The sequence below is a fragment of the Rhineura floridana genome, chromosome 4 (genome assembly GCF_030035675.1).
Source record: "Rhineura floridana isolate rRhiFlo1 chromosome 4, rRhiFlo1.hap2, whole genome shotgun sequence".
Lineage (NCBI taxonomy): Eukaryota > Metazoa > Chordata > Lepidosauria > Squamata > Rhineuridae > Rhineura > Rhineura floridana.
The window spans coordinates 25,172,897-25,188,517 of record NC_084483.1 but is presented as its reverse complement, the minus strand read 5'-3'; the positions used below and the strand labels follow the sequence as shown (position 1 = coordinate 25,188,517).

At 40.3% G+C, this 15,621-nt stretch overlaps 1 protein-coding gene across 19 annotated transcripts in view; it reads left to right on the top strand.

Moving 5' to 3' along the window:
* PUM2 (pumilio RNA binding family member 2) overlaps positions 1-15,621 on the top strand; it is a 107,781-nt gene that overhangs the window by 35,334 nt on the left and 56,826 nt on the right. For 18 of the 19 annotated variants that reach the window (XM_061622663.1, XM_061622666.1, XM_061622664.1 and 15 more), the window contains exons 2-5: positions 6,139-6,207; positions 10,464-10,569; positions 10,773-10,960; positions 13,550-13,716. In XM_061622663.1, the coding sequence (XP_061478647.1) occupies positions 6,139-6,207; positions 10,464-10,569; positions 10,773-10,960; positions 13,550-13,716 (530 nt within the window). Of the gene's footprint in view, positions 1-2,706; positions 2,726-6,138; positions 6,208-10,463; positions 10,570-10,772; positions 10,961-13,549; positions 13,717-15,621 lie in introns of those variants that run through there. The other variant, XM_061622679.1, reaches the window with a different exon arrangement.

Below are 15,621 nucleotides of genomic sequence, written 5' to 3'. Positions count from 1 at the left end.
TGATGCAAACTCATCCTTGTGTGATGGGGAGGTGACAGATGGCCTTAAAGATGTGATGGTGTAGCTGCTGCTTAAAAAACCCACCCTGGACCCAGTGGTGTGTAATAACTATTGGCTAGTTGCCAATACCCCTTTTGGGGGGAAGGTGGTGGAGTGGTTGGCTGCAGAGCAACTTCAAATATTCCTAGATGACCTTGATTATCTGGATCTACTTCAGTCTAGGTTTAGGCCTGGTTTCAGGACTGAATCAGCCCTGGCCACCCCGATGGATAACCTGTATCAGGAAAAGTGACAGGGAGTGTGACTCTGTTCACTCTTACTTGATCTCTCTGCAGCCTTTGATACCATTGGCCATGGTATCCTCAGTAGGATCAGTCCTACTGTACTACAATGGTTGCATTCCTAACTGTGGAGTCCAGAGAGTAGCATTGGTGGAGTGCTGTTCAACCCCCTAGCACAAGTGCTACGGACTTGCTCAGAGCACCATTTTTTTCTCAATATTATTTAGCATTTGTGAAGTAGGAAGTGGTGATTAGGAACTCTGGAGCATGGTGCCATCAGTATGCTGATTATACAAAGCCCTATTTCTCCATAAAATCTGAATGAGGACAGACTGTGCAGGCCCTGGACTGGTACCTTAATGCAGTGGTGGATTGGATGAAGGCCAATAAACAGAGTTTGAAACCTGGGAAAACAGAGGCTCTATGGGAAGGTGGCTCCTGTGTTGAGAAGATAGCCCAGTTGCTGGTTCTGGATGGGGTTGTACTCCAAAGGAACAAGTATGTAGCTTGGGGGTACTCCTGGATAAATGTTTGTTATTAGAGTTCCAAGTGAGGTCTCTGTGGTTAGGAGTGGTTTTACCAGCTTTGTCTGGTATGCCAACTACAGCCCTATTTGGGTTGGGATTACTTCTGCCCTCATGCCCCCCTCCAAATCTGCTCTGGAGGTTCAGGGGAACCCCAGAACAGATTTAGGGGATGCATGAGGAGGAAGGAGTGAGGGAGTTCATTACACAAATATAAATCCTTGTGCTGACAGGATGCATTAGTTGGATACAGCCCTTGGCCACTGTACATGCATTGGTAACCTCAAGCCTGAATTATTTCAATGTGCTCTGTGTGGGGCTGCCCTTGGGCCTGGTCTGGAAACTCTGCTGGTGCAGAATGCAGCAAGGTTGCTGATGGGGGCAGACATCTGATATCATGTGATGCCTTTGCTAAAACATCTGCACTGGCTGTCCATATGCTACTAGGCCATGTTCAAGGCTCTTGTGTTGCTATATAAAGCCCTGAACAACTTGGGTCCTGGATATTTTAAGGACCACCTGAGTCGTCATATCCCAGCTCAATCACTGAGATGATCTGGAAGGGCACTGGTAGTTGTCCCCGTGTTACAGAGGCCCAGCTGGCTTCAGCTAGAAGTTGGGCATTTAGTGTCACTGGTCCCATGCTGTGTAACACTCTTCCAGCAGAGATTTGGCAGATATCCTCATTTTTTACTTTAAAGCATTTTTTGAAGACTTTTTTATGCCGACAGCCTTTTCAGCTGTTTTTTTATTAACCAGTCACTTTAATGATTATCTGTATTGTTTTCATGGTGCTTTATGTTCTAATGTTGTACATCATCCTGATATGTATCCTGATACATTATTATGATATGGCGAAACAGAAATAGTTTACTAAATGAATAAATAAATCCAAAGAAAAATAATGCACTGCACTTGCTGGCACTGTTCTGTGATAAGAGAAAAGCCGCCTTCCATCTCTGACATTGCTATCTCAGTCTCTGTTGACAGAAATCAACAGAATGACCATGCAGTATACATACAAGCTCTCCCTTCAGTTGCATGCCACCAGTCACAACAGAGTGCTATTTAGAATTTTATCTTTGTAACAGGCCTACCCTTCACTTGCTGAAGGCAGCTCTAAGAAGATTCTCATCTCCTCTGTGAGAACTGGACTTTTTTTTTATTAGAATCATTAGTAGGGGTTACAGGATCTTCCTGGTTTGAATTTCAAACAAACATTTCTTTGGTTGCAGCAAAGGTCAATCTACTTACATTGTTCCTTCAGACCTCCTTCTTTTGTCCAGTTCAATACTCAGTGGATACAGTAGCTTGCTAATTTTTGTTTTTTAAATTTCCCTCAGTTACAGGCTCAGCCAACACATGCACACCAGGGATACACTGCAACATTTTGGTGTGGGGCCCTGTTTCTGTATACTAATAGTCAACTCATTTATCAAGTGTCAACATGTATGTAGCCAGAACAGCACCACCCATGAGAAAGAGAAGTATCTGCACACTTGAGGGAACTCTGAAGTCTACGGATGTACAAAAAAAATCTTACCAGCTTGGTTGGCACAAAATACTAACTCCTGGTGGGGGATGGAATGGGAGAAGCAGAGTGGAATGGAATATCTTAGGAGAAGACATTGCTGGCTCCCTGGAATGCTGCACAAGAGCACTCTGCACTGCAAAAGTACAACTGTTGTTAGATCCACGTGTAAATTAGATTTTTCAGTTGTAAATATTGAAAAAGGTGCTTGGAATGCCTTACAAACAGGGTGTTAATTGCATTCTTCATGAAAGTTATGTTTATATAGAACTTATTTTCTCCCCAGCCACCCCTATGCAGTTGTTTAGAGGGGAGTAGATCAAACCAACTAGTGAACCTCAGCAGTTCAGAATTGATTCTTATGAAAAGAAGGCAACACCCTGTATTATGTAAGATATCTCCTGCTAATGCTACCTTTGTTATGCCATCTTCCTCCCAGCTCCTTAATTGCAGGAGCTAACTTTATCATCTGTTTTCTTGTACCTCCTATATAGTTGCTCTTTTCACTCCTTTATTCAGCTCAGTTCTGGCACAGTATTCACCTATTCCTTCACCCAGTACAGCAGATCACTTACATTTCTTAGTGTTTGTCAGTCAAGCACAAATGCAATAGAATTCAGTATCCTTCCTCACCATATTTTGGGGCTCAACCAGAGAGATCCACTGGAGCTCTAGTTCCTTATCTCAGGAGGTGGAGATGCTGCTTTGGAAGTGGGCAATAGAACCCATGCCTCCTTCAGATTTGTATTCAAGTTGTCTGTGGCCATGGTTCTACAGTGCCAAAGCAGGGGAGTGTACTCATAATGGACCTTTGATATTAAAACAATTTCATCTGAGCTCCAAAGTCTACACTTCTGTTGTATAACCAATATTTTGCACAACTGCACAGGTTTGTTATAAATGGTAGAAGGTCTCTATTTTACTAAAAGCCTTTTAATGAGAATTCGTGCTCTCTAGTCAGGTTGAATCCAGCTTTAGAAATGCATTTATGTGTATTTATGAGTTAAAGGGAAACTCCCCCTAATAACAGTAAGCACTGTCAACTCACATTCAGAATACAATAGCTCTCAGGACTTGCATCTGAAATTAAGCATATAAATCGCTATAAGCCTTCCAGATGTCCAAATAAGTATCTAGATGAGATTGGCATTTTGTAAACAATATGTTCAAATATAGCAAGGATGATAAAGTCCTCGGATCACTGTATAATGCATGGTGGGTGTTTATCCTTCCAAGTGCGAAGTATAAGCCTTGGCAACTATAAGGACTCACAAAATCCACTTTTGTTCTCCAGCCATTAACCCTCATGCTATAGGAATATGTGAACTTCTGTGAATATTTTACCGATACAAAATTGATACGAACAAGAGAATATATCACTGGATATTCCCATACCATACGCCTCAACAAGGCCTTTTCAGCATCACACCTCCAGCATCTATCTGTCTTAGACACTGCCTGACCTATACAGACGCTGTGGAATTCACTATACCTGAAACGTCTATTTTTCCTGGATCAGTCTCAATTTCAAATCTAGAGAAATGTTCCATATAGATTCTAAAGCAATTTTCCATTGTTTAGGTTGTATAGCACATTCTAATTCCCTGTTCCACAACTCTCCAGGTTTCTGAATGACTATTTTATAGAGATCCAATAAACAGCAGTAATGGATTTAGCTTTCTGAGAAGATCCAATAAGTCCTTCCAACAATTTAGGAGATGCCAAAGAGCTCAAAGCAGACATTTGTAAATAGACACCAGAAGGTGTTGTAATCTAAAATATTGTCATTCAGCACCCACTGGTAAATAATAGTTAAGCTGAAAGGCAGAAAATGTCAAAACATCTCCATGTGAACCTATCAGCTGATCTAATGTATAAATCCCACAGTCAAACCACTTCCTCCACAGAAAAGGCTGCCTCTATCTTCAAATGTGGATTGCCCCATAACGTTAATTTGGCAGGAGCATATGGGTCAAATTGTAAGTGATGGGACAATATACACTATGTGTCTGTTAAAATTATAGGTGGTATAGGTCCTTTCCTTTTTTATATAATTAGACCCCAAAGCTAGGAGAGGTGCTAGATAAGTCAACTCCAAAATTATCCATGCTGGAGTAGTCGTAGAAGAAGAAACTTGCTAATTGTACAACCTAAAAGATATGCCATGTAGTATAAACTGATGTCTGTAAAATTGAATCCTCCTGATACTGGCAGTTGCATTCTTTTAAGTGAGAAGCAAGGTAGAGAATTATCCCAAATAAAGTTACGAAATATACTACTAATCTTTTGAAAATATACTTGAAGAATGCACGAAGAAATACTATGCAATACATATTATCTGTGGCAAAATATTAATCTTAGGCTGCAATCCAATACATGTCGACTCAGAAATGAGCTCCATTGGGTTCAGGGGGACTTACTCCCAGGTAAGTGTATATTGGATTGCAGCCTTAGTATTTTAATGTATATATTAGTGTATATTAATATTTCAGTAAGATTCCAGATCTCTAGAAATCTCCATTTGCAATCATTTTAAATTCATTTTAATCATTTAGGGGATACCTCTTGGAACCAAAATGCCTAGATAGGTTATGACCTCTGGGTCATATGTTACGACCTTTTGTTAGCAGAAGGGCTTTTGATCCTGTGGTCTCCTGTTAATGGAATAGGAAGGAGGCAATTTACATCAGTTTTCCCTTCTTCTCCTCTGAAAATCTGCTCCAGAATGTTGGGGGATCCTTCAGAACAACCTGGGAGATTGTGCTGGGGGACAGGGAGAAGGTTCTAAGGAGATGAAAGAACAGGCAAAACTTGTCTTCTCTTCTGCTTTGCTTTATCAAAGACTCCTCTGCAAATTGAATGACTTTCTAGTTGTGAAAGGATACAATTGGATGCAACCTAAGGGATTAGAATATATATTATAAATATTTGTATTAAGAATTAGTATATTCGGCATTGGAAAAACTAGCAAATAAGATTAGGTTAATGAGAGGACAAATGAAAACGACCAATTTTTAAATTATGGCAAACATTTATTGATTATTTGGATGGATCAGAGACAGGGAGAGTGGCTCCACAAAGACATCTGTAAAAGAAGTACAGAAAGCATTAGTTTTGAAAAGAAATTAAATAATAAATTAAGATAATGCATCCTTTTCATATGTAGTTTTGGAAATTGATTTATGCATTTTTGTATTTCTAATGTGTAGATGACTGATATGAAAGTAATTGTAAAAGATTAATTTTCACAGGTGACTAGTTAATAAAGTTGTAAGTTTAATAAAATATATTTATAAATAAAACAGCATGGTTGGCTTGTGGAAAGATGGTTGTATTTTCAAGTGTTAGGTCCTCTCTTGGTAAGTCAGGTTTTCAGTATTTTTTGTTTGTTCTTACCAAGGCATTACCTAATTGATTGTAATAAGATTTCTATTCCTCTTTCTTGTTCGGTCTTGTAAGCTTTCCTATCTTTCTAAGTGTTCTCAGTAGCATTGTCTGGAATAAATTATACTTCAGAAAGTTTATGGGCTCGTTGTATAAATTTATGTTGGTGTTGTACCCAGAGTTCATGGAGGATACTTCGCAACATATTTTTTCAAATATTTTTCATAGCTCTTTTCATTCGCTAAGTAAATTTTCTAGAGAATTGTCTGTTGCTGTTCAACTAGGAAAGCTTCATTAATAACAACAGGACATCTTGAACTAGGTGTGTAGCAATTCTGGAAGCTACTTTTAAAATATAAAAATATAGTGTGCATTACATGTAACTTTTATATGAAATCTATTTTTTTCTTCTCTGTAGGTTCGCTCTGCGGATGAAATGAATCATGAGTTTCAAGCTCTTGCACTAGAATCTCGGGGAATGGGAGAGGTAAATAACTTAAGATGAAATTTATAGAATGGATTATTTTAAGAACTTATAAACCACTTTTCTGCCAAACTTGGCACCCACTTAAAAATAACTGTGAACAAACATAACTTAAAATAATACAATCGCTGAAATCAAGAAAAACTATCTGGGAAAAGATAAACCAGTTGGCTTCCAAGGGAAGCTTGTTGGAAAAGCCACTTTTACTAATCACTAGAAGTCTAGTGGGACAGAACATTCTGTAGTTTAGATGCACAAGACACCCTTGATTTTGTTTTGCAGTCCTAAAGAAGGGCTTCCTCAGTGTATCTGAAAGCATGAGGCATGCACATGTTCTAAAATTTGTTTTATTAGAACATTTAGGTCCCATCTTCGTAGCGTAAATGAATTACTCGGTTGTATGCAATGTATAAAATTACAGTTTCATAAAACCAATATAAAACAACTTCTAGAAAGAGTTAGGGGTCAGTAGTTAAAATACTGTAAGTCTACCATATAACTCTATGCTGCAGAATAAAATATCTTCAATAACTAGTGAAAAACAGTGAGGGAGGGGCCCAACTGCTCTTGGCAAGGTGTTCCATAGTGTCCCATATTTGGCTGCAGCCACTGGCAAGTGCTCTTTTCTTGTCCCACCCAGCTATGCTTCCAGCCTAGGCAGAACAGAGAGAAGAATATCTCCCTCTGATCTTGGGGAGCAGGAGTATGAGAGGAGATGAACCCTAAAATACTGTTTAGGACTTCAAAGGTAATCACTAACATTTTGAATTGTTACCAGAAACAAATTGGTAATCACTGCAGTTGTCACAGGAACAATTTAATGCAGTCCTATGGACAAATGTCCAGCAGCAACTTTAGAAGCTTCAGTTGGTCCAGAATGCAGCTTTAAAGACTGTTCAAAGGTAGCCCAACGTGGAGTGTGTTTCAGTAACTTGGACATGTGCCACCATAGCCAGGTCTGACAAACTCAGAAAAGCTTGCCGAGGGGGTTTGACCTGGTGGATCCAGGGTGTGGTCAATGCATCGTTGCAGGAGGGAATGGTTCCAGCTGTCTTGAAAGAGGCAGTGATTCCACTGGTCCTGAAAAAGCAGACCCTGGACCCATTGGTTTGTGACAACTACTGCTCAGTCGCAAAAAACCCCTTTTTAGGGAAGGTGATTAAGAGGGTTGCGGTGCAGCAATTGCAAGTACTCTTGGAAGAAACAGATTTTCTTGACCCATTCCAGTCTGGGTTCAGGCCCGGTTATCGGACTGAATCGGCCTTGGTTACCCTGATGGATGACCTTTATCAGGAGAAGAACAGAGGGAGTGTGCCCCTGTTACTCTTACTTGATCTCTCAGCTGCTTTTGATACCATTCACCAAGGTATCCTTCTGGGCCAGCTTGGTGGGATGGGTATCGGAGGCACTGTTTTACATGGTCATTTTCAGAGAATAGCATTGGGTGATTGTCTTTCGGCCCACTGGCAGTTGTGCTGTGGGGTGCTGCAGGGTACCATCTTGTCCTCCATGCTGTTTAACATCTATATGAAGCCCTTGGGAGCGGTCATTAGGAGATTTGGGGCAAGGTGTCAGCAGTAGGCTGATGATACTCAGCTCTATTTCTCTGTAACAGTTGAATCGGGAGAGGCCATGAAACTCTGGACCGCTACCTGGACTCTTGATGGGCTGGATGAGGGCCAATAAACTGAGACTGAATCCTACCAAGATGGAGGCACTGTGGGTTGGTGGTTCCAGAGTTCGGATAATTGGTCAGTTGCCTGCTTTGGACAGGGTCGTACTCCCTCTAGAAGAGCAGGTCTGTAGTCTGGGGGTGCTCCTGGATCCATCTTTGTTACTAGAGGCCCATGTGACCTAAGTGGCTGGTAAGATAGCTGCAGCTGTTTCTGGACCAGGACAGCCTGACCACTGATGTCCATACACTGGCAACCTCCAGGCTAGATTACTGTAATACGCTCTGTGTGGGGCTGCCCTTGAGGGTGGTCTGGAAGCTGCAGCTGGTGCAAAATGCAGTGGCGAGACTGCTCACTGGGGCTGGGTATTGCCAACATGTCAGTTGCTGCTGAAAGAATTGCACTGGCTACCTATTAGCTACCTGGCTAAGTTCAAGGTGCTGCTTTTGATGTACAAAGCCCTATACAGCTTGAGACCAGGACACCTGAAACACCATCTTACCCAGTTGATCACTGCGCTCTGCAGGCGAGGGCCTCCTGCAGATACCATCTTATCAGGAGGTTCCTTTCTGCACAACTTAAGAAACAGACCTTTAGTGTAGTGGCACCTACCCTTTGGAATCCCCTCCCCTTAAATATTAGACAGGCACCAACTCTGTTATCTTTTTGGTGCCTACTGAAGACCTTCCTCTTTCAACAAGCCTTTTCAGTGGAGACCTTATCCCAGTCTGCGTCCTTGTTGGAATTGCTTTTTAATATGTTTTTAAAGCTTTTAATATGTTTTTAAAATGTTTTGTTGTAATATATTTTAAAGTTTGTTTTTTATGATGTTTTAGAGTGTTTTTAGTGCTTCTGTTTGCCGCCCTGGGCTCCTACTGGGAGGAAGAGCCAGGACATAAATCTAACAAATAAAATAAATAATAAATAACAGCATTATTCCTGAAGGAATGGCTGCTTGCGCCAATCACATCCTAGTATTATTCCATTTTCACCTAAGTTCTTCAAATATCCATTAGCTTTAGAACTCCTTTTATAGTGATATGGGAGTACTAATGAACCAGTCTGTATTTAACATATTATTCAGTTACTTTACTATACTTGTCAGTTCGTTAAGAGTACAGTTTCCTGATTCAGACATAAATTGCTACCACTCTTTTTTGTTCTACCTCTTTTCAAAACATTGGCAAGATTGTGTTTTGCAAGAAAATGTAGCAGCTGACTAAAATTTGATTCTATGTCAAGCTAGTGTTCAAAGTTATCATCAGCTTTTCAAGCCACACTTTTCAGGGACTTAAATCTTAGTACCATGTCTCCAAAAGCTCAGTGTTATAGAAACACTGAACAATATTAACATCTTCACATTTTTCCTCCTGTTCTACACTTTTTTTAGTAAACGTGGAGCTCTTTCTCAGTTCCTTGAAACTTTTATATTCCCCTCCTACCGCATAACCCTCGTAATAGTGTCAAATGAGGCACTGTTAATATTGTTAATCATTCAGTTTCTTAACCAGAGAGAGCAAACATAGCTTATATTACTGAGGACAGCATCTGTTCTAGTTGGACACAGAAGCACAGGATTCCAGCCAATATTTTTCTTTAAGCCAGAATATTTTAATATATTGAAATAGCTGACATATTTTCCTAGATTTAGAATTAGTAGCTTGGAAACTGCATGTCTATACAGAATGATATGCTAAATAAAGCTCCATATTTCTAATATGTGATTTTAGAGACTTGCTTGAAAAGGACTGTATGTTGAGTGCTAGAAGTTCAGAATCATTCAGAGGGTGATCAATGGAGACTGTTTTAGAATTAGTAACCCCAGGTCTATGTAGAATGGGATGCTAAATAAATTTACAAATATTGCCAGAAAGCCAAATCACAACCTTATGTGTGATTAAAAAATGAACTTTGGGAATCAGCCTTTGCACAAGGGGCCAATATGTCTTTATGCTTTTTTGGAGTTTTGTTATGTGGATTACATTCTTATGCCCCTTAAATAGGCATGCATGCTGGTCCTGAACTGTAAAACAGAGTCTTGTCTCTGTTTTGCATTTCACTAAAGCATGTTGCAGTTTATAAAGGTAATAGGTAATGTTGCAATCTTCCATACAGCAATGTGCATTTATTCCTATTTAATTTAGATACGCTTAATTTATATAACTGGAGATAGGTTGGAGTCTCATTACCAACTACATAACTTAGGAATGGGGAGCTTACGCTCCTCCAGATGTTGTTTGACTCCATCAGACCCAGCTAGGATGGCCAATGGTCAGGGATGATGAGTGTTGTAGTCAGCAAAATCTGGAGGGCCACATGTTTCCCATCCCTGATCTAAATGTACTAATGTATTTTACTACTAGATTTAACCACATTCACATATAATGGAACATATCTCTGTTCAATTGCCTTGAGCATTGCTAATACTTAATAACAACTTTCATTAATAAAGAAGGTTTAGACAAAGGTGGAAACCTTGCTGATTTCTTCCCATAAACACCTCTCATATGCAAGTCCATGCAAGCATAATTTACTAATAAAGTGAAAATTAACCAGTATTAATTCCGGTATTTCCTTTATAAACAGCTGCTACCTGCCAAAAAATTTTGGGAACCAGATGATCCAGCAAAGGATGGACAAAAAGGCATATTCCTTGGTGATGAATGGAGAGAAACTGCCTGGGGAGCATCTCGTAAGTGACGTGCATTTCAAGAACTTGTGATTGAAACTCACTTGTGAAAGAAGTTAGTGGGAAAAAGAATCACACTCATTATCTTTAAGTGATCTAAACATCTGCACTGAACAAAAGTCATGAACTGAACTCTTAACATTTTTTTCAGATGATATATTAATTCAAGCCGCATTTTACTAACATTTATTTATTTATTTAAACAGATCACTCTATGTCACAGCCTATTATGGTTCAGAGAAAGTCTGGGCATGTTTTTCATGGAAACAGTGAAGTGAATGCTGTCTTATCGCCTCGATCAGAGAGTGGTGGCCTTGGCGTGAGCATGGTAGAATATGTGTTAAGTTCTTCTCCAGCAGATAAATTGGACTCCCGATTTAGGAAAGGAGCTTTTGTAAGTAACTTGGTTATGTCAACAAAATATTAAATTACAATTATAGACTATAAGCTGTATCTCCCATTAGGCTGCACTGGTTTGCATTTAGTTTAGGAACAAGTTGGACCAACAAACTTGGGTTCCCATTCTGATCTGAGGGAGGCAGCATTTTGTGTAGATATGAGTATTTCCTGCCAGATATATGAGCAAATATGTAGACACGAATTGTGTCTGTAGACGCATGAGTTTCTGCTCGTATGAAACTGTTAAATTGAAATCAGTATGATTTACTTCAAAATAATAGCCATGATCAGAAGCTCTTTATGGACCTCTTTGATGTACTCACCAGAACATGAACAATTTTTATTTTTATTGATAGTTTTTTAAAAAATGTATCCTGCTTTTCACCATCTAGGTCTCAAAGTGGCTTACAACAATAAAAATGCACAATATACAAAACTTAAAACATACATTAAGCCTCAAATTTAAAACTGCAGAAAAATTTAAAACCGATTATCTGGATCCGTTTCAATCCGGTTTTAGGCCCGGTTTCGGCACTGAAACAGCCTTGGTCGCCCTGTATGATGACCTTTGTCGGGAGAGGGACAGGGGGAGTGTGACTTTGTTGATTCTCCTTGATCTCTCAGCGGCGTTTGATGCCATCGACCATGGTATCCTTCTGGGGAGACTCGCGGAGTTGGGAGTTGGGGGTACTGCTTGGGAGTGGTTCCGCTCCTACTTCGCGGATCGTCGCCAGAAGGTAGTGCTTGGGGAACATTACTCGACACCCTGAACTCTCCATTGTGGAGTCCCTCAGGGGTCGGTTTTGTCCCCCATGCTTTTTAACATCTACATGAAGCCTCTGGGTGCGGTCATCAGGAGTTTTGGAGTGCGTTGTCATCAGTATGCTGATGACACGCAACTCTATTTCTCCTTTTCATCTTCTTCAGGTGAGTCTGTTGATGTGCTGAACCGTTGCCTGACTACGATAATGGACTGGATGAGAACTAATAAACTGAGACTCAATCCAGACAAGACTGAGACACTGTTGGTGAACGCCTTCCCCGCTCAGATGGTGGATGTGTATCCTGTTCTGGATGGGGTTACACTCCCCCTGAAAGAACAGGTCCGTAGTTCGGGGGTCCTTTTTGACCCTTCCTTGTCTCTTGAGGCTCAAGTGGCCTCGGTGGCACGGAACGCGTTTTACCATCTCCGTTTGGTAGCCCAACTACGCCCCTATCTGGATGGCGACGACCTCGCCTCAGTTGTTCATGCTCTGGTAACTTCGAGATTGGATTACTGTAATGTGCTCTACATAGGGCTGCCCTTGAAGACAGTTCGGAAGCTTCAGCTAGTGCAGAATGCAGCAGCTAGACTATTGACGAGGACCAGTCGGTCTTCACACATAACTCCTGTTCTGGCTCGCCTGCACTGGCTACCTATTTGCTTCCGGGCGAGATTCAAGGTGTTGGTTATGACCTATAAAGCCTTACATGGCGTGGGACCGCAATACCTGGTGGAACGCCTCTCCCGCTATGAACCTACCCGCTCACTTCGTTCAGCATCTAAGGCCCTCCTCCGGGTACCAACCCATCGTGAAGCCCAGAGGGTGGTTACTAGATCTAGGGCCTTTTCTGTGGTGGCCCCCGAGTTGTGGAATAGCCTCCCCGAAGAGGTACACCTGGCGCCTACATTATTATCTTTCCGGCGCCAGATAAAGACCTTCTTATGCTCCCAGGCATTTTAATCATTTTAATCTTTTTATCTTTTTAATCTTGTAATACTAATCCTTTTATCATTTTATATTTTGTTTAATTGTATTTTGTTTTCATTGTGTCTTGTATGTTTTGTGATTTTATTATTATGATGTATGTATTTTATCCTATTCTGTTTACCGCCCTGAGAGCTACTTGCTATGGGCGGTATATAAATGCAAATAAATAAATAAATAAATAAAACATCAGAGAAGTATTCCTGATGCAAAGCCCTCCTGAAGTACTTTTTTTAAAAATGGTGGTTTTATTTAATTTAACACTTCCATATTTAGGGAGAACAGTTAGTAATGGAAAATAATAAGCATAAAATGGGTTTCTTGCTACAGCTTCATGTTAATGGGTTGGATCCAGAGATTCCATGAGAGGAGGTGATTTTTACCAGTTGTCTCCTGCATGCCCACCTCCCCCAAATCTGCTCCAAAAGATTGGAGGAAGACCCTATTGAACCTTGTGGGAGGAGGCTGCAGGCGGGAGAAGGCACAAGGGGAATCGGGGGGAAAATTCCTCCCCTACTCCTTCTGAGATTAGGAGGTTCTCTTGGATCACCAGGCCTTCTGCAAATGAAAAGAGCCCTACCATTGCAGAAGGGCTACTCTGGATCAAAGCCAATGAGTTCACCACACCACTTTAGCTAAAGGTGGGTGTTTCTGTTTATCCTAGCAGCTCGCTTCCATACATCAGTATATTTTGCATGAGATTGAAGCATCTCCATCAAGGTATCTTACCAAGTGCAGTTTGATTTGATGTGTTGACATGCAGTATAATACTGAATTAGATTATTTTGTGGTGCTTTTGCATGCTGAGATTCAGAATCAAATATGCTTTTCCTCAGGGCACCAGAGAAGCTGAAACAGATGGACCTGAGAAAGACCAGAAAGGCAAAGCTTCGCCATTTGAGGAGGACAAAAACAGAGATCTTAAACAAGACGATGATGATGTTACTAAAATAAATGGCAGAGGTTTGCCAAATGGAATGGATGCTGACTGCAAAGATTTTAAGTAAACCTTTACATTTTTTCTAAAGATGTCAAGTATATTTTTTAAGAAATAAAAATTCTGAATTGTATATTAAGTTTACAACATACTTCATTTTCAAACTGATGATTCAAGGTCTACCTTCCTATTTTGCATAATACTCAACCTCTTCATATACATAGCATCTCATTAGGCAAACTGATCTTAAACATAGTTTAAAGCCCTACATGTGTAGGCCAGGAGTGAGGAATTGAGCCTGCAAACCAATGCAGCTAGTGAAGGACTGGAATTATGCGCAGGTTATCTTCAGCACATATATAGTACATTATAATAATGCAGTAGTGTAAGTCATTTCCATGAGAGATACTTTTATATGGTTGGTGCTGTGTACACAAAATAAAGAGCCTTGGGTATAGAATTGATGTTTAAATACAATGTGGTGCATTGCACTCGTCACTAAAATTTATATTGCACTCGTTCATACTCTTAGGATATTCTTAAAGACAAATTTGTCAAATAAATCTGTGCCTGCGTTAAAATTTGCTATATTACTGTTACATATACACCAGCAGTGTAAGCTCAGTGCAGATTTATCTGGTGGAAAGGAAGAGTAGCTAACCCTGGAAGCATACTTGATTAAAGTTTTTTGGTGCAAATCCAAGTGTTTGGAAATAAAACATTTAGTACCTACCTTTACATTACCCTGGGTTTTATATAGCTCTTTTCAGCATGAAGAGCTTCAAAATTGTACTTTCAATATGTCTATGTATATTAGTGAGAGAATGATTTGACCAAGGCCACGCTTTGCACTTTAAAGCGCAACTTTGAAACTGGAACTTCCATATTCATGCCTAGTATGCTATCCGCTGACTATCTGTGAAATGCACTCTGTGCCTTATGATGGGCAAATTCTTCAAGCATTTCTCTATGATGGCCAAACATTACTTGGTTTCTTCATTTCCATTGTTGGGGACAAGGATATTGTGGGGAGGGTGTGTGGAGGGACAACTAATTCTTCTAATGACCAGCTAGAATGGAAACAGTTCAGGAGAAGAGCCGAAAATTGTTGGTCTCCTAGGTGAAGTGGACTTGGTTACAGTCTCTTTCCCTCTACTGCGGTCTGGTGCAATGGCTGTTGCTGGATGGCAGTTGGGGAAGAAGAAAAATCTGATACAGTGGCTTCTCAGCAGAGCTGGTTGGTCTCTGTGTTAAATATTTTTCCTTTAGGTCACTGTTGTATTCATAAGTTTTGACCATTCACTTCAGATACAGTCAGTAACAAGTGGAACATGCAACAGAATGTTGCAGTGTATCTTTCCTGCCAGTAGTGCTATAATATAATTCATTTTCTCTCCCCTTCTCTCTCTCTCTCCCCCCCCGCCCCCTCCCATTTTCTTTTTCAAATTAACACTTAAAATTATGTGGCTTATGGAGGCCACTGAACATGCTTAGTCCTCATTGGGCTGTTTTTGCATTCAACCACCTAAGTTTGCTGTTGGAGGGAATGATAGACATGTTTCTATCACTGAGCATTTCAAACTGTTCGGTTAATGCTATTCTGAACAACTGTATGCTATTTGTTCTAGATCAAGCAGCTAAAGCTGATACTAATTAAGTAAAATTATTCTTGTTACTATGTTAGTTCTTTTTTAAATACTCACAAATACTAACAAATGCACAAAAAGCAAAATCCAACTCATCCCCACCTGACTAAAAGTATGCAGAAAATTAAGCTCCAAACGCCTAGGTGAACAAAAATATTTTTACCTGGCACCTAAAAACAGATAGTGATTGTGCCAGACATGTCTCCCTGGGGCGAGCATTCCACAAATCGGGAGTCACCACTGAAAAGGCCTGTTCTTGTTTTACCACCTTCCACACCTCCCTCGGAGGGAGCATACAGAGAAGGTCCTCAAATGACGAATGCAG